Source organism: Artemia franciscana, chromosome 15 (genome assembly GCF_032884065.1).
Source record: "Artemia franciscana chromosome 15, ASM3288406v1, whole genome shotgun sequence".
Lineage (NCBI taxonomy): Eukaryota > Metazoa > Arthropoda > Branchiopoda > Anostraca > Artemiidae > Artemia > Artemia franciscana.
The window spans coordinates 30,091,977-30,111,149 of record NC_088877.1 but is presented as its reverse complement, the minus strand read 5'-3'; the positions used below and the strand labels follow the sequence as shown (position 1 = coordinate 30,111,149).

The 19,173-nt window shown below is 34.1% G+C and overlaps 1 protein-coding gene across 1 annotated transcript in view; it reads left to right on the top strand.

Annotated features, from left to right (window-relative positions):
• LOC136036570 (microsomal triacylglycerol transfer protein-like) overlaps nucleotides 1–19,036 on the top strand; it is a gene marked incomplete at its 3' end in the record, with an annotated part of 85,214 nt that extends 66,178 nt beyond the window's left edge. Inside the window, 5 exon segments of the mRNA XM_065718872.1 lie at nucleotides 492–610; nucleotides 2,494–3,132; nucleotides 12,067–12,273; nucleotides 13,278–13,432; nucleotides 18,869–19,036. Of these exon segments, the coding sequence (XP_065574944.1) occupies nucleotides 492–610; nucleotides 2,494–3,132; nucleotides 12,067–12,273; nucleotides 13,278–13,432; nucleotides 18,869–19,036 (1,288 nt within the window).
• Between the last annotated feature and the right edge of the window lie 137 nt (nucleotides 19,037–19,173).

Genomic DNA, 19,173 nt, shown 5'->3' with positions numbered 1-19,173 from the left:
TGTCGTGAGAGTGTTCTATAGAAGGTTCGTTGGATCTCAGTCATACTTAGCGTCCTAATCCAGCCTTTTTTGGTCCAGGTACGGTGTGACCTCTTTGGGGAGGGGGCTAGGATAAAGGAGTCCCTAGATCCTCGTCATTTACTCTTGTACCAGCTGAATTTTGTGGGAAGTAACAGTTAGGCTCTTAGCTGTTCGGTAGATCCGTGAAAAGTAAGCTTCAGTAAATCCGCTTTGCCGTCACTTCGTGGACATAAGACTAATTTCAGGAGTAGTCTAATTCCATGACGAACTGTAAATGTAAAATGGAACAGACGAGCATTTTCCCATGAGACTCTCTCTTCAGCAAATTAAATTTACTTTTGTTTGAAATGACACTGCAAAAATGTACGGAGGTAGATGAACGGAATTTTTATGTTTGAAAACCAGTTCATGATAATCTTTTACTATTTTTTCATTTTCAGTTGTCCATTTTCACTTACCACATTTTTCAGATTTATTTAAGCGTGCAAAACATGGCGTCAAGGTCGTCAAGGCAGCTAAATCACTAGATCTCTGCTTGGCAGCTGTAGCACATGCTCTTTCTACCAAATCAAAAACTGAAAACGCCAAGGTAAAACATCCAATTGGTGTCATCCACTGAGAATATTTGGTTTATATTTTTCCAAATATTTTATTTGTATTTTTGCGTAGTTTTACTACTAAAAACGTCGTTTATTCAAGGAAAGAAGTCCTCCTTTTACGCTGTTTGTTTTGTATCGTGGGAAGAAGTGATCGCGGCTGTTATGCTAAAAAAAATGCCTTGCATTGGTCTCATACATCTAAATACGGTAGGTGCCTTCGGGCTCTTGCTCCTTCAGACATTTAACGATTTCGCTGTAATATATAATAAAATCAAAATCATTTCTTCCCTATCAATGTTTCTGGACCATATATCTTTTAATGAAAACTAGTAATAGAAGAAACAACCAATTATATTTTTTTGTTTGCGACTTTGAAAAGTATAACAAGTAATTGGTAGTGTATGCTTAGTACTAGCTGTCGTGTTGCAGTGCCCACTTTTTTCGTCTTCTTTGGAGCAACCTTTCTCGGAATGGCAGTAAATATAAATTTAAATTATGTTAAATATATGTTAAATTATGTTTCTGAACTTTAGAGACTATAGTAAAAAACTTAACGAATGGCAGAATCTTAACAATGACAATTATGTCTGTGTACTGGCCACAACAGTCGTGGAGGAACAGTGGAACCTTTGTAACTGAAATCCTATTGGAATCAAAAGACCTTCAAAGTTAGGTAATTTCGAAGGCCACACTGCCTTTTCATGACTATAAATAAAAGTTGGAATAGGGATAAATCTTGTTAATCGACAGTGATAATTCACAAAAAATATACTGGATATTTCGGTCACTTGTGTAGTGGCTGTCATCAGCAAAAATACTCTGCTGAAATACAAAGCAGAAATATGTCATCAGCAGAATTTCTGCTGGTGACGGTCACTACACATGTGCCCGAAATATCCAGTATATTTTTGAAATTATGACTGTCCATTAAAAGAATGTATCACTGTCCGAACTTTTATTAACTTAAAAGCTAGACGTACTGTCCACAGCATCAATGAAAATTGTCAAATTACTTTGTTGTCCGCATGGTTTGATTTTCGTCTTTACTACACAGTTTTTAATTTTGGATGTACTTATTTTTTGTTTAAATTAAATTACTTTCTTTTTCAAGAATAATATTCATAGTCTTCAGTAGTTTATCTCAAACTATAGAACTACCACATTTCAAATATTGATAAATTTAAAGCTAAACCGTCAAAAAAGTTTTATTTAAAACCTGACGTGTTGTTTCAGATATCGCTAATTAACAACATTCTTTCAAAACAACATATTTCATTTCAACATGCTTCTTATGTCTTATGTCAACGCTTATGTCAAGCGTTTTTCTTATGTCAGTCTTGTACATGGGCTCATCTAAAAGATACGTTGTAATAACAAAATTCTCACATAATAATACGCAAAACTTTACATTAAACGAATCTTTGGGTCGCTTCCCCTTTGGCACACGTTGTGTCCATTAAATATTTGTATTATTTTCAATATCGTGTATATACTTGTGTTTGAAAATATTTACATATAAAAATAATCTGAGAAACCTAACAAATACATTTGGCAAATAATTAATCTAAATTGAATAAAGCCACGTGTATTGGGAATCTTTGTTGAGAAAGAAATAGATCGTATGTTAGCTTTTGAAAATATATAAAATTGGGGAACACGCGGAAAATTAATATGAAACAACTATATCATTTCGAAAAAAATATAGTTGAAAAATGTGAAATACAATTGAAAAGGTCAAGAAAATCTGTTTAGTATAAATTTTCTTAATAAATATTCTTAATAATATAAATATTTTTCAGCAACGATGTGAATTTGCATGTCTTTTTATAATCGCAATTTATTTTTATCACACAATCATCCTATACTTTTTCAGGTGTTAAAAGAAATAGAGTCATATATAACGTCGAAGCTTAAAAATTGCAAAAACGATGAATGCCAAGTCACTCAACTTCGATGTCTTGGCAACCTCAAGTCTGATACCACTCTACCTCAACTTCTAGATATTGTGCAACAAGGCGGCAAACTATCTGCTGTGGCATTACAAAGTATAAAAGCATTCCCAATTGAAAAATATTCCCATTTAAAAAAAATATTTGAAAGTGTTTATCTTCGATTAGTAAAGCCATATGATTCAAGTGCTCAAGGTATAGCCTTTGATTTACTTTTAAATATTGGTTTAAATGATGATTTTCTTGAACTGGTTATTTCTCAACTTGGACAAAAAGGTGAGAAGGAATTGAAAAAATATGTTTGGTCAAGATTGAGTGATAAAGCGGAAAAGTGTGAAAAATTCCGACTTAAGCTTATTAAAGCTATCGTGAAAAATAATAAAAATAACTATAATGCATTAGCGTTAGATGGACTGTCTACCTCTTTTACAAGAATTTTCCACAGGGATAGAAGTGCTGAGAGCGGTTTTATTGAATCGATGGAAATTGGAGGCGGGCTTTTGAAGAGAAGCGTCTTTGATGTTTACGTTAAGAATAACCAGTCCAATTTTGATCTGTTGTCTGTAAGTATGCCTTCAAAAAATCTCTGGCACATTTCTATATGTTTAGTTTTTCATATTTTTCATTTTCAAGGAAAATATGATCATTTACTGTCAATTGATTACTTCTAAAATATCATCTTTTACGTTTGCGCATCTAATATTTTTGTGGTTTATTCAGGCCCAGGTTAAGGCTGAAATTTTACACTAAGCAATTGAAGATTATTGCTAATATTCATGCATACATGGGCTGAGTGTATCATAAATCCAAAGGTAAGCCCCAAAGACCCCTTGAAAAACGAAAATCATTAAATTGACTGTTTGCCACTCCCCCTCCCCCACTGGTAATTAATCAAGGTTCTCTGAAAATTATTTTAGTTGGCCCAAAAAAATTCTGCAAGAAGTTCTGACCTTTACCAAATTGTGAGGAAAACACTTGAATTATGGTTAAAAACGAGAAATAGAAAACAAATAAATAAAATGAACTTCGCCTGACGATCTTTTGCCATTTGTAATAGCTCCCAGCAGAGACAATCCCTGAAAACCTTTTACTTGGAGCCTCCAAGTAAAGATAAGATGAATGTATCAAAACTGAAAATAAAAATAAGAAATCATCAGGACTAGCGGGTTATCATTATTGTTGATAGAGCCGGAAAGATCTTAATAATAATAATTAAAAAACAAATTAGGATTTTTTTCAGGGGGCCCCTGAAACGTACAATTTGCTTAAAAAGTTATACAAGTTTATAAGGTTGAAGACCTTTATGTTAAAGAAATTCAATCAATCAATCAATTTATTCAAAAAGAAAACACATAACAACAATAATAATAAAGATCCTAGAAGCGAACTTGTTAAGGACCAAAACAACAAAAAATTGTAAATGAAAAAGAGAGAGAAGAAAAAAAAAAAGAGAAAACAAGGGTAATTAAAGCAAATTGAACAAACATTTAAAGAAATATAATATCAAGATTTTAGTACATTATTATATAGCGTCTGAAAACTTGTGGATAGCTCGACACTGGAGGGTATTACATTCCATTGAATTATAGATTTATAAATTGGGGATCGCTGTGCGGAACTAGAGATACACCTGGGGACAATGAAGGAACGGTTGGATGAACGGAGACAGTGGCCTTCAGAATTATTACTATTAAAATAAGTTAATAAGTGGGGAGGAAGATTTTTATGGTAAGCGGAATATGCAAGGGATAGATTTAACTTTTTGATGATTTGTTCAAAAGGGATAATACCAAAATCGGAGTACAAGTCCTTGGTGGGATATAGTCGTGGCAACCGAAAAACTGCTTTGACGGCACGGTTTTGAGCAGATTTTAATTTATTGGTAACTGAAGGATAAGTATTGCCCCATACAGATCCGCAGTATGAGATATATGGGTAAATAAAAGAATAATAAAGGGTGACAAGGATATCGAGAGGAAGAAAATAATTCACACGATTAATTATACTTACCTGACGCAAAATTATGGCTCTAACATAGGACACATGTGTTGCAAATGATAGGCAGGAGTCTATGTGGACACCAAGAAACTTGGCAACTTCGACCTGCGGGAGGAGATTGGTAGAATATTTTAGGCCAAGTGCTGGCTGAACTTCATTTTTTTTGTAAGGGGTTTGAAATAATACCACCTGACTTTTCTTGCTGTTAATGGTCATGCAGTTAACGAGACACCACTCCTGTACTCTATTCAGAAGGGTTTGAGTAGAGGTGACGACGGATGGTAAATTAGGACCGGTGATGAAAAAGTTGCTATCGTCAGCAAAAAGTACTGGGTGCACTGATGGGCCCAGGTCCGTAATCAAATCATTAATATAAAGGAGAAAAAGTATTGGACCAAGAACAGAGCCCTGTGGGACGCCCCTCCGGACAGGTAGGGGATGTGAAGTCACCCCGCCCAGTCTCACACTCTGTACTCTACCAGAGAGATAAGAGCCGAACCATGAGAAAGGAACTCCGCGAATCCCTAGGTTATTGAGTTTACTTAATAAAACACTGTGATCAACCATGTCAAAGGCCTTTGAAAAATCCAGAAATAAGCCCAATACAGTATTTTTAAGGTCAAGTTGGGAACGTATAAACTGTGTGGCGTCTATTAGTGCATGAGCAGTTGAAAATTTGGCACGGAAGCCATATTGATGAGGAGAAATCAACGAATCTGATGACTGATTCCCAAATACAAAGGGAGAAAGACGTCGGAATATAATTCTCTCGAGCACCTTAGATATAACTGGGAGAAGTGAGATTGGACGATAATTGCTTATCTCAGACGGATCGCCTTTTTTATGAATCGGGATAACAATTGCTGATTTAAATATTTCTGGGTAGACTCCATTGGTCATAGACAGGTTTGCTATGTGCACAATGGGTTCACAAATATAGGAAGATACGGTCCTAAGAAGCTTATTACTTATGCCAAAGAAGTCAAGTGTACTACTATTAGAGAGAGATACGATAACTTGAAGCACCTCTTTGCGATCATGAAATTAATGACAAGATTAGTACAATGCTTTTTTAGTTAGTGCTAATACTTATGCGTTACTAAATCTTCAGAATAGTTAAATCAAGGTTGAAGTTTAGAAGGTGGGGTTTGATATTCTGAAATTGTTTTAGCGAGAGCCGAATATCATAAAATTCTTACAGCAAAATTGGGGAAATATTTAGCCAAGGACAAAATAGGAAAATGGCATGTACATTGGCAAAGGTCCCTGCTAAGTTAGCTTGAGTATAAGAAAAAGGTTTTAAAATGTTAAAAAAAAAGAAAAAGAAAAAGAAAGCGATAAATACAAATCTTTGAGAACAGAAAGCATTGTTTGTGTTTTTGGTTTATCTCAAATTGCTTCAATATTTGAATAAACCTTATTATTGTAGTGAAGACGGATTAGAAAGGGTGTTTGCCAAATATATTCCCTTGAAATTTCAAAAAATTTATTTGTGTTTTTAGTGAATCCCGGAATGTAAAAACTCTTTACTCTGACTAAAGCAATTCAGAAAATCCAACTCTTACAGTATGTTGTTTATTTTTGTAATTTCTTAACCTCTCGTAAACTGGCCTAATCCATACCACTTGTTACAGTTGTGAGCTATTGGTGTTAGCGCTGGATCGACTGTTGGCTTCATAGGAGCACAAGAATATTCTCTTAAAGTAAGAACTCTTATCAACAAAGATCACAAAAAAGATTCCCATTAAATAATCTGTCTAGAATCTAGTATTACAGAATGCAACAAAATATATTTAAGAAAAATCTCCTTAATGAATTGCATGAGAAAAGACAAAGAATGAAAAATAGGCACTTTCAAAACCATCCATAAACCGTCCTTTCCAACTTTCTTTGCTGGTTGGCTATTCATTGACTTGCTCAGGTTGTATTCTAAAAAGCTCTTTTCTCTCTGTTCTAAAGGCTTTGTGTCTCTTACCTTAACAGCACATATCCTTTGAAAATTCTAAGTTTTAAGATTGCTTTATTTTTCGTTTATACAACCTAATATTTATTATACTTGGCTTGAACTTATTAGAGAGGTTTAAAGCTATGCTATTCATGGCATTTAATTACAATAGAAGATGCCGTGACATATTGAACCAGCTCTTTGTTTACGTAACTTATGCAATTTGATTTCTGTGAATAAAATATATTGCTAGTTTATTTTTAATATATGATAGTGTCGCATTAATACCATTGTGTTTTATTCCAATTGCTTTTTGCAGTTAAGCTAATTATTTTCTTTGTAGTTTGAAGAGCTCTTGGATATTTTTCAGTTTCCTGATTTCTTTCTTTTGAGTATTTTTTTTTTAATTTTTACCCCATTCTAAATAACTTTAGTTTATTCATGAAGGCAATATGGTCTAAGGAATCTAGTACTATGTATCATTCGAGATCGGAGTTCCATAGGTTTAAAAAAAAAAAATTAGGGGTCGGTAATGTGCTGCTCAGATCCTAATGAAATCACTGAAATCCTAACTTATTTACCGATGAACATTGGTTAATGAGCTAAAATATATGGCCATCGGTGACCCTGATATTTTAATCCGGCTGTGCATTTCGTTTAATCATGAAATCCCTTTAATCAAACATGAAAACTTTCAGAGACGATCTAAAGGATACTTAGCTCTAAATTATAATTTATTAATATATTTATTTATTAGTACAAATATTCTTTTTTCTTTCTGCATTGTCCTGAAGTAATTAATAATAGGAAACCGTTTAAGTTTTTTTTTTTACCATGTATTCTAATCTGGGATCTCCTATCCTCTTTCTATGCTTTGGTAGAGTTTTTTGATATATATATATATATATATATATATATATATATATATATATATATATATATATATATATATCTATATATATAAAAATAAGTTGTCTGTCTGTGGATGTGTGGATGGATGTGTCAGGTGACGTCACCTGAAAAAACTGGATTAGGTGACGTCAAAACTGAAAAAACTAAAAAAAGGCAAAAACTACAAAAAAAACTAAAAACTAATAAAAAAAATAAAAAAGCTAAAAAACTAAAAAAACTATAAAGGTAAAAACCAATAAAAAACTAAAAAAAAACTGAAAAAACTAAAAAAAGGCAAAAACTACAAAAAAAAACTAAAAACTAATAAAAAAAGTAAAAAAGCTAAAAAACTAAAAAAACTAAAAAAACTAAAAAAACGTAAAAAACTAAAAAAAATAAAAAATAAAAAAAAACTAAAAAAAAGGAAAAAACTGAAAAATAAGCTAAAATAAAGGTAAAAACCAATAAAAAACTAAAAAAAAAAAGGAAAAAACTAATAAATGACGACACTCAAAGAGAAAGCGACCAGGACAAAAAACTAAAAAAAAAGGCAAAAACTACAAAAAAACTAAAAACTAATAAAAAAAATAAAAAAGCTAAAAAACTAAAAAAACTAAAAAAAGGTAAAAAATTAAAAAAACTAAAAACTAAAAAAAAACTAAAAAAGGTAAAAACTAAAAGAACTAAAAAAGAAAAAAATAAATGACGACACTCAAAGAGAAAGCGACCAGGACAAAAGGAATGTTCGATTAGCAATCAACAAAGCACCGGGACACAGGGAGTATAAATGACGACCAGGACACAAGTAAAAAAAAAAAATTAACAAAACTAAAAAGAAGGTAAAAACTACAAAAAAACTAAAAAGAAAAAAAAAACTAAAAACTAATAAAAAAACTAAAAAATCTAAAAATCTAAATAAACTAAAAAAGAAAAAAAAAGGAAAAAAATAAAGGAGAAAAACAAAACTAAAAAACGAATGTATATACAGACCGGTACACCGGGATACAAATGACGACCGGGACACAGGGAATATAAATGACAACCGGGACACAGGGACACAACTACAACGGGGACACCGGGGGAAACAGGGGGATATAAATGACGACCGGGACAAAAAAAACTAAAAAGAAATAAAGGAGAAAAACAAAACTAAAAAACGAATGTATATACAGACCGGGACACCGGGATACAAATGATGACCGGGACCCGGGACACAGGGAATATAAATGACGACCGGGACACAGGGACACAACTACAACGGGGACACCGGGGGAAACAGGGGGATAACCTGACAATCTATTTATATGCAAAGACAATGGGACAGCAAAGAATGTTGTATATTCGCAAGTTTTACGTAGTTAAAACCATATATATATATATCTATCTATATTCACAGGTGGGACATAGGAACACAACTACAATGGCGCGTAATATATAAAAATAAGTTGTCTGTCTGTCTGTGGATGGATCAGGTGACGTCATGTTTCTGTGTCGACTGACGTCATGTTTTCGACTGACGAAATTACGAAATTACATTGGGACACAAATGACGACCAGGACACCGGCACATAGGGAATATAAATGACGACCGGGACACTCAAAGAGAAAGCGACCGGGACACAAGGAATGTTCAATTAGCAATCACCATCAACAAAACACCGTCAACAAACCATCACAAATGACGACCGGGACACAGGGAGTATAAATGACGACCAGGACATACGTAAAAAAAAAAACTAAAAAAAAAGGTAAAAAACTACAAAAAAACTAAAAAGAAAAAAACAAACTAAAAACTAATAAAAAAACTAAAAAAGCTAAAAAACTAAAAAAACTAAAAAATAAAAAAAACTAAAAAAAGGAAACAAAAAGAAAAATAAAGGAGAAAAACAAAACTAAAAAAATAAAAATAAAAAAAACTAAAAAGAAAAAAGAAAAAAAAAAACTAAAAAAACTAAAAAATGTAAAAACCAAAAAAACTAAAAAGAAAAAAAGGGGAAAAATACAAAAATTTATTTCATCATTTACCATTTCAAAAACGAATGTATATACAGACTGGGACACCGGAATACAAATGACGACCGGGACACAGGGAATATAAATGACGACCGGGACACAGGGACACAACTACAACGGGGGCGCCGGGGGGCACAGGGGGATATATAAATGACGATGGGGACACAGAGAATGTTCGATTAGCAATCACCATCAACAAAGCTCAAGGGCAATCATTAGAATCATGAGGTATAACTAAAAAAAAACTAAAAAAAAGCCAGAAAACTAAAACCTAAAAAAAATACCAATTCAAAAACGAATGTATATACAGACTGGGACACCGGGACACGAATGACGACCGGGACACAAGGAATATCAATGACGCCCGGGACCCTCAAAGAGAATTCACAGACTGGGACACCGGGACATAAATGACGACCGGAACACATGGAATATAAATGACGACCGGGACACCGGGGGGCACACGGGGATATATAAATGACGACGGCGACACAGGGAATCGTCGATTAGCAATCACCATCAACAAAGCTCAAGGAAATCATTAGAATCATGAGGTATAGATCTGAATACGGATTGTTTTCCCATGGACCATTATATGTTGCATGTTCAAGAGTCGGTAAACCTGACAATCTATGTATATGCACAGACAATGGGACAGCAAAGAATGTTGTATATTCGCAAGTTTTACGTAGTTAAAAACATATATATATATATATATATATATATATATATATATATATATATATATATATATATATATATATATATATATATATATATATATATATATATATATATATATATATATATATATATATATATATATATATATATATATATATATATATATATATATATATCTATATTCACAGGTGGGACATAGGGACACAACTACAATGGCGCGTAACTAACATGGCGCGTAACGACTTACGCGCGCGGGGGGGCTTGGGGGGGCGCGAAGCGCCCCACCAACTAGGTGTTGGGGTGGCGCGAAGCGCCACCCCAACAGCTAGTATATATATATATATATATATATATATATATATATATATATATATATATATATATATATATATATATATATATATATATATATATATATATATATATATATATATATTTATATATATATATATATATATATATAATATATATATTAATTGCCCATAGCCCAGAGACATCCACTATTTTTATGGTACTTGGTATTAACCAAGAGACATAAAGCGATCGCAGATTATGCCGGTCTGTCGGTTTGTCTGTCTGTCTGTCGGTCCTGGTTTTGCTAGTTTAGGTACTTCCAGATAAGCTAGGACGGTGAAATTTGGCAGACGTATCAGGGGCAGACCATATTAAATTAGAAATAGTCATTTCCGTGATTCGACCATCTCGGGGGGGGGGGGGGTGTTGGGACAGTTAATTCGGAAAAAATAGGTACTTTTAACTTACGAACGGGTTATTAGATCTTAATGAAATTTGATATTTAGAAGGACATCGTGTCTCAGAGCTTCTATTTTGAATCCCCACCGTATCCGGTGACATTGGGGGGAGTTGAGGATGGAAACCTAAAATCTTGGAAAACGCTTAGAGTGGAGGGATCGGGATGAAACTTGGTGGAAAACTAAGCATAAGTCCTAAATACGTGATTTATATAATAGGAATGGATCTGCTCTATTTGGGGGAGTTTGGGGGAGGGTTAATTCTGAAAAATTAGAAAAAATGAGGTATTTTTAACTTACGAAGGGGTGATCGAATCTTAATGAAATTTCATATTTAGAAAGATCTCGTAACTCAGATCTCTTATTTTAATTCTAGACCGGATCCAGTGTCATTGGGGGGAGTTTGGGGGGCCGGAAATCTTGGAAAACACTTAGAGTGGAGAGATCAGGATGAAACTTGATGGGAAGAATATGCACTAGTTATAGATACGTGATTGACATAGTTATAACAGATCCGCTCTCTTTGGGGGAGTTAGAGGAGTGTTAACTCGGAAAAATTAGAAAAATTGAGGTATTTTTAACTTAAGAACGGATGACCAGATTTTAATGAAATTTGATATTTAGAAGGAACTCGATTCTCAGAGCTCTTATTTTAAATCCCGACCAGATCTGGTGTAATTGGGGGGAGTTGGAGGGGGGAACCAGAAATCTTGGAAAATGCTTAGAGGGGGCAGATCGGGATGAAACTTGGTAGGTAGAATAAGCAGATGTCTTAGATACGTGATTGACGTAACCGGACTGGATCCGTAAATTCTTATGTAAATTCGATCCATAGATCCGTAAATTCAAAATTCTTAGTGAATTTTGATATTTAGAAGGACCTTGTGTTTCAGAGCTCTTATTTCAAATCCCGACTGGAATTAAGCCTCTGATTTTCCTTTTAAATCAATCTATTGATTTTTAGAATTTCGCTAGAGCTCATGCAATATGAGCTCTTGGCTCTTCCGACCTCGTCACAAGTGCTATATGAGCTCCTAGCTCTTGTTTCACTTTTTGGGATTCATCTCTACTATTATTTTTTAATTTTTGTCTAAATACTTGAAAAGTGTTTCGTTGTGAATGAAACACTTCCAATTTGTCCCTTTAATGCCATGATGAACTTGTTTATTGAATTTTATTCTAAATCTTCTAAATAGCTTTGTTGTTTTTTCTAGTTAAATTTGTTTGCTGCAGGCCTGAGCAGTCTTGCAGGCACTACTCCAGAAGAAGGAGAAGAAACAGAAGAGGAAGATGCTACTGCAGGAATGGAACTTGCTCTTGGTGGAGCATATCTAAGACCAATTGTTTTCTTCACTGGACAGACAGAGCTGTTTGGTCACGTTTGGTCCGGTACTGCATCTGAAAGAACTACAGTTTTACAAGTAATCTTTTTTTCTTTTATATTTGCTCTTAGAATTGTTGATTCTGATAAACTATAAATAGTTTCCAGAGAGGTAAGAGCAATGAACCAATCGTTAACTGACGAGACTTATATATTGGCTACGACAAAACTCTTCGGTGAAGTGGCGTATTTTATTTAACTTAGTAATAACCGTTTTAACTCAATTTCATAGTAGATCAAGATGAAGCTTCCATAATCTATTTATAATTTCATTGATCGAACTTGTTCTTTGGGGTTCATCTATTTCTGCTCTATTCAGTTTATAAATGAAAAATAAACACATGGAACAAATTTATGCAAGTTGAATGATGCCAAAATCTAGTTATACATAACCGGTAGGTGTCCATAACTCTCATTTATTCACTAATTTAAAAAAAAAAGAATTTATTTGGCATTATTTATAGGGCATCACGCCTAAAGTGAGTATTCTTGTATGTCAGGTATTTTTTTCATCTGTCCAAGGAGAGATAGGCCACTTTCTTTTATGTGCCTGTTATCGGACAGGCTGTTTATTACTACTACTACTACTGTCCATGAAGTTGTTTATTTCGTCCATGAAGTCCCCTGAGTCTAACAAAGCTGCACACGCTCCTCCTCCACACCATTCTGTTCAAAGTTTCAGTTTTTAGTCCCTTCCATAATATTCCAATTTCCCTTAAATTTTTTCGTATGACCTCTTATCACTCCATTTTAGGTCAACCTACTTTTTGTTTGGATCTAGATGAATGGACAAAAGTGTAATCTTTGGCACTTTGTACTCCTTCATACATAAAATATGGCTTAGGCATCTTAAACCTTCTTTCATTATAGCCCTATAGTAATTACTTAATCATTCTAAAAGTTATTTTAATGCCGTATAACTTTTTTAATGTGGTAAATAACCTACAAAAGTTTTATATAGCTAAAACAATAGAAAGAGGACTCATTTGATTTTTTTTCCTTTTTTCTTTCTTTTCAACGTTTAAAATATGAGTAATCTTTCAGGCAACTTCGCTGCTTTTCGACCATAGAGAGCTAGTTCCATTGCAGGTTGGCATAGCTGGTTTGATGGTTTTATACGGAAGTGTTTCCTTTGATTTTGCTGGACAGGTGCAAATTTCTCTCTGGTATAAAACTTGTAATTCCCTCGTGGAAAATAAGTAAGTAGCTTCAACTATTTTCTCAAATGATCACAAAATATTTTTCTATGCCTGGCTGTCGGATGAGGGACTCCCTCTATCCCCAGTGAAAATGGTTCGAGGGGTTCTTAATGCAACAAAACATGAAATGCAATGAACTAAAATTGTAACTTCCATGAATGCCAAAAATAATGGATTTCTTGGCTGCATCTTACATTTCCTTTGGGAGTGGAGTCTATCCACCATTCTCCCCAGTATGTAGTTCTCCCTTCTGCGTGTAGTCATGCGTGTCGATACCTTATAATTTCTAGAGTGAGTGATTTTTTTTTTCATTCAGAAACTTTTTTTTCGTTCTTAAGAAAACATTTTACCGAAAAATCCGAAGATGTATTGATGGGAGACTTTAACATTGACTTTGCAGAAACGTCATCTAGATAGGCTTCTCGTCTCATGTCTTTGTTAATTTCGCATGGATTGGCTCCTTGTATAAACATACCGATAAGAATTTCTAACCTCTCAGCAACATTAAATGACAGCATTTTTTCATCATTACATTTAATTAAGAATGAAGTGCTGTTTTCTGATACTTCCGACCATTTTCCAGTTGCAGCCTTGTTTAATAATTCTCAGAATTCATGAAGATCAGTCCCTGATCTTCCTGATCAGGGACTGATCTTCAGATCAGTTCAGATCAGTTCCTGATCTGAAACTGAGATTCTGCTGTTCACCAATGAAGCTGTATACACTGAAAGAAGATTTGATTACGTCTTCATGGGTCTTTTCATTGCCAGAAAATATAAATTTGGGCAATTACAACGGTATATTTGGCCATTTTTGTGACACTGTTAAGGAGAAATTCACGTCTTATTGTCTAAAAGGTCCTTTAAGGAATCTTCGATCAAAATGATCAACGCCCATAGCTTACTGGGTAACAGGTAACATCTAGGATCCTCAAGTCAACAAAAAAGAAGGAGAGTCTTTGGAAAGATTACAAGAACAGACCGAGTGATGCTAAGTTATAAACATTTAAGTTGTACCGTAACTTGCTGAAATCAACTATCTGCAAAGCTAAAACTGTATATTTTACCAAGAAGCTTGTTGATTGTGGTAAAAATATAAAGAACACGTTATTAAGGAAATTACTCGATCGACCATGAAACCAGAAGGTATTCCTAAGTCTCTTGTGTAGACGATCAGCTGATCACAGAAAAAGACCAAGTACGACATCAGATGAACAATTTCTTTGCAGAGACAGGGAAAAAACCAGTAACAGAATTTCTGATTTTTCTCTGCTACAGTCATGGAAGCATACACTCCCATCGATTATCCCCACTTTGCGATTTGATTATTCAGTTATTTCAACTAGGGGCATTTCCCCAACGTCTGCAATTGGCACGTGTGATAGCTCTCTTTAAAGGAGGTGATCATGAGGACCCTGGGAACTACAGGCTGATCTCTCTTTTTTCAGCATTCTCTAAGATATTTGAAATGCCAATGCTCAAATGTTTTTCATTAGCATCAGTTTGGGTTTAGTGTAAAGTATTTTACAGAACATGCTACATAAATGCTACAGAAAATGCCATTTTTCTTGATGTAAAGAAAACTTTTAACAGCCTTACGCATAAGATCCTCACTGATAAGCTTTCTTATCATGATGTGCGTGGGAAAGCATTGTTTTGGTTCTCTTCATACCTCACTGACAGATCTATTGCCATGGAAGATCCAGACGAGCAAGTTTCAACTGAATACGGAGTGCCCCAAGGTTCTATTCTTGGGCCAACCGTCTTCCTTATCTTTGAATGACTTCTACCGACTTTTTAACTTCTACCGACTTTTTAACGCCCCAATTACTAATGTCTGCTGTATATTGTGTCGTAAATTTTACTCTCAGACTGCATCGGTGTTCATATCTGATAATCAAGAAGCATTGGTAGCATTTGCATATGACTACTCTAGATGCCGCAGTTCTGGATGAATCATCACTTGTGCTAACGTTTCAAGTAATGACTGAGAAGATACTGAATTGGTTTGACATAATTCTACTGGCTTGAAACGTAAAAAAGCCGTACCTTCTTGCTTAGGCTCCATAAGTCGCTTGCTGGCTCGATACGTGCGATTCCTGGGAGCACTTTTGGATGAAAATCTATCGTTTAAGTGGCATGTTCAGGTAATAAGATTCAAAATTTCCCATGGACTTGAAATCATTCAAAAATTAAATCGATTATTTCCTTTTCCTGTTATCCCTCTTTTTATGTTTCTCTCTCATTTATCCTTATATCTGTTACGGTTCGTCTGCGCGGATGTCTGCCTTTCCTTCTGTATTGCTTCTGTTCACGACCTTCATGAGAAAGCGGCAATTGTCCTCCGGTTAACTACACACACACTCCTGTTGATCTCCTAAAGATGAAGAAAATATATGATATGTCTTTATCTTCTTTGTCATTTGTGCTAAAGGTTGGATTTTGTGGCGGTTTTATCTTTAAAATTGTTTCTTTTTTATGACGGTGACGTCAAGAATACTTTTTATCCTTGAATACGCTAATTTCAAGCGTGAAATTTGGACTTAGGATTCAATTTTGTGTGGATTTTAACATTATCCTAGAAATTGAAAAATCTTGGATAGGCAGGACGTTTAAAATCTCTACCAAGAAATCACCTAAAACGCAAACGCATTTATTTGATCTTTCATTTAAATCTGCTCGTTAAACCTTTCAGCTTTCCAAAAAGGGTAAAAATAAAACTTCCAATTATTCTTTCTAAAGTGATTTTAATTTTGACTTTCTTTTAACTTTGAAATTAAAAAATTGATAAAAATTTTGAAATTTTTGGGAGAGTCAAAATAGATGACGAATAGATATTCTGGAAAAATATCCAAATCACTTGAGAAAATCAGTAGGATAGTAACCCTGGTTAAGTCTGATATGAAATGCCTGGTGATCTTACTAGCAAATGTTGGCATAACACAGGTGTTTTTTTTGTAAATATCTCGGATTTTATATTGATTGTAATTTGTTTTGGAAGAAGCATGGTGAAATAGTGTCGGCAAAAGCAGCTAGAGGGTTGGGAGTGACGAGGAGGCTGAAAAAAGTGTTCCCGGTAGCAGTTGTCAAATTGTTATACAGTGCTATTGTGCACCCCTACATCACGTACGGTTGTTCTGTTTGGGCAAGCAATTTCGTGATGAATTATAAAAGAACTCAAATAATACAAAACAAAGCACTGCGTTTGATAGGAGAATTTCAAAACTGTCAGAATACTGCGGCGTGTTTTAGAAAGAACGATATTTTGAACATAGGTGAGCTACGCGATTACCAGCTAGCGATTTTTGTTTTTCAAAGTGTAAATAAGGTAAGCCCTGAGTACTTTCATGATTTTTTTAAAACTAACTCGTTTTATCACCCTTATTTTACCCGAAATTTGGAGGATTTGACTCACGAGAGAAGAAATACAACGAGAGCAGGATTTGTTCTCAGGAACATAGGTGTCAGCGTCTGGAATGACCTTCCAGAATTGGTCAGAGCGGCAGTAAGTCTGGCATCATTCAAGAGAATGGTTAAATTCCATTTTTTAAAAAGGAGAGAAGTGTAATAAGAGGAAAGAGTATTTATTTATTTAGTATTTAATGTTAATTAATTTGTTTTTTTACCCCCCCCCCCCAAGGATTTTTTTTTCTTCAAAATCATTTGAGGAAATGATTTAGCAGATCATGGTGGTTAGAATTGCGGCCACAGTCAGGACTCTTCTGTCTTAAGAGTGGCCGTTAATGGTAAATTCTTTGTTTAATTTATACGTTTTGGATGAAAATAAAAAAAATGTCTATGTCTAAATATTTAAGGAGCTTTGATGAACAGAAGACAGATTTTGACTCTAAATACGAGCGGAAACAGAGGGGAGAGGGCATGGAAGTAAATGTCCGTGGCGGCTCTCTTGAAAAAAAAAAATGAGAATGGGACGTAAAGAACAAGTCTATCGCGTCTACTTGTTTAATGTTTGCTCGATATGAACTACGATGTAGTTGTTTAGCTACTTTGAAATTCAATTTACGATATGTTGATTTGTACCTTTTTACTTTTGCTTTGTTATTCTAGTCCGTCGCTCCATTATTAGCAGAAAAGAGGTCTGAAGACTCTTTTTTCTTCTTCTGCAACTATAAACTTCTATGGAAGGTAGTTTATAATTCAGTATTTTCCACCTTGGCCTAATCTCTAAGTAGCTTCACTGAAATATTGGTATGGAAAAGTATAGATATTGTTCAATCTTTTTATTCGTTTATTTTTTCACTTAATTTTATTTAGCTAATTGTCAATCTTCTAAAAAAATCAGAAATAGTAGACTATGAGGTACAACAATACTTATATGTATCCATCTTCACCCTTACTTGACACCTCTATCATTCTGAAATGCCAAGATACATAATGCTTTGACACTAGGGTAAATTACATGCTTTTTGAATGTTATATTAGAGTTTCTTAAATTTCGTATATTAAATGCCTCAGAAAAAAAAAGAAAATCAATAAAAGCCTAAACAACTAAAAAAAAATAATCATTCCGACATTGGTAAAAAGGATCCGTCCCCCAAAAGATTTTTGGGTCAAATTTTTTGTTCTGCTCTTAATCTCCTCTGCCTGGGAGATTTTGGCGATCCTTCATACAATTATTGTTAATATTCAGGCTCTTTTGCACTTATTATTTTATTCCTGGATATTTGTAGACGGTAAATAAATAAATAATTTTATTCCTCACGCCTCTCTATACAAAATTTCCACATAACTGACACCTTATTAAAAGAAAAATGTTATGGTAGGGCGAAGAGCGGATCGACTGCGGCACGATTGCCATTTAAGGCACAAGCCACGATTTCGGTGATAAATTTCTTTATTTGATTCATTTGTTTAGAAGCATTATTGCCTACGTCGTGACTCAGGTAGAAGTTATGTTAAGTCTGACTTCAGGCCCCTTCAATCTTTTTGTCTGTTATATAGGCTAACCTCACTGGGCACAATCAGTAACCATTTTGACCCCTTAAATGGTGAGGCATCTCCATTTAATTGGTTTGTAAAATCAGTCAATAAATCGTACTAAGTAAAAGAAAAAATGAATAATATTTCTTGATTTTACTTGACGAGATTCTAGCGCTTGAAAATGAATATGTCCTTTAAATATTATGCCTTGCAAAAAAAAGGACACTAGATCCCGAAATACTTCTTTGAAATCGTCATTTGCAAGATTTACCATTTGCGATTCTAATTTATTTAGATCTGGAAGTTTTACTGAAAGATTAAACCAATTTATAAGAACAGTTTAATTTTCAAAAAAGCAGTTTGAATGCTTGTTGGTCATTTTTATAGTTTTTTTGAAACTTTAAATACCCTGCTCCCAAGTTATACTAGTCTATCAACAAAAAATTTCAAAAACGAGATATTCTACTACTTTCATGATATAATATTTCCTTTCTAGAGCCGGGATGGCAATAACTGGGATTCTTACCTTGGATACGGTTGATGTTTTAAATGATGTTCGGATGGATTTATCAGCACAAGCTCAGTTGGATTTCACTAGCGATGCAAATTTTAGTGGTGATATCAAACTGTGTCTCAAAATGACACAACCCGGATTTCAGCTAAGGTGAGTAGTGAAAGACTTGTGTGAAATGAAATATTAAAACTTTTTTTTTTGTTCTAGGGCTCCTCCAAATAATTTCAGCAGAATTTGAGTGGCGAGGCGCAAAGGCTTATAAAAGTACATTAATAATTATAAGATAT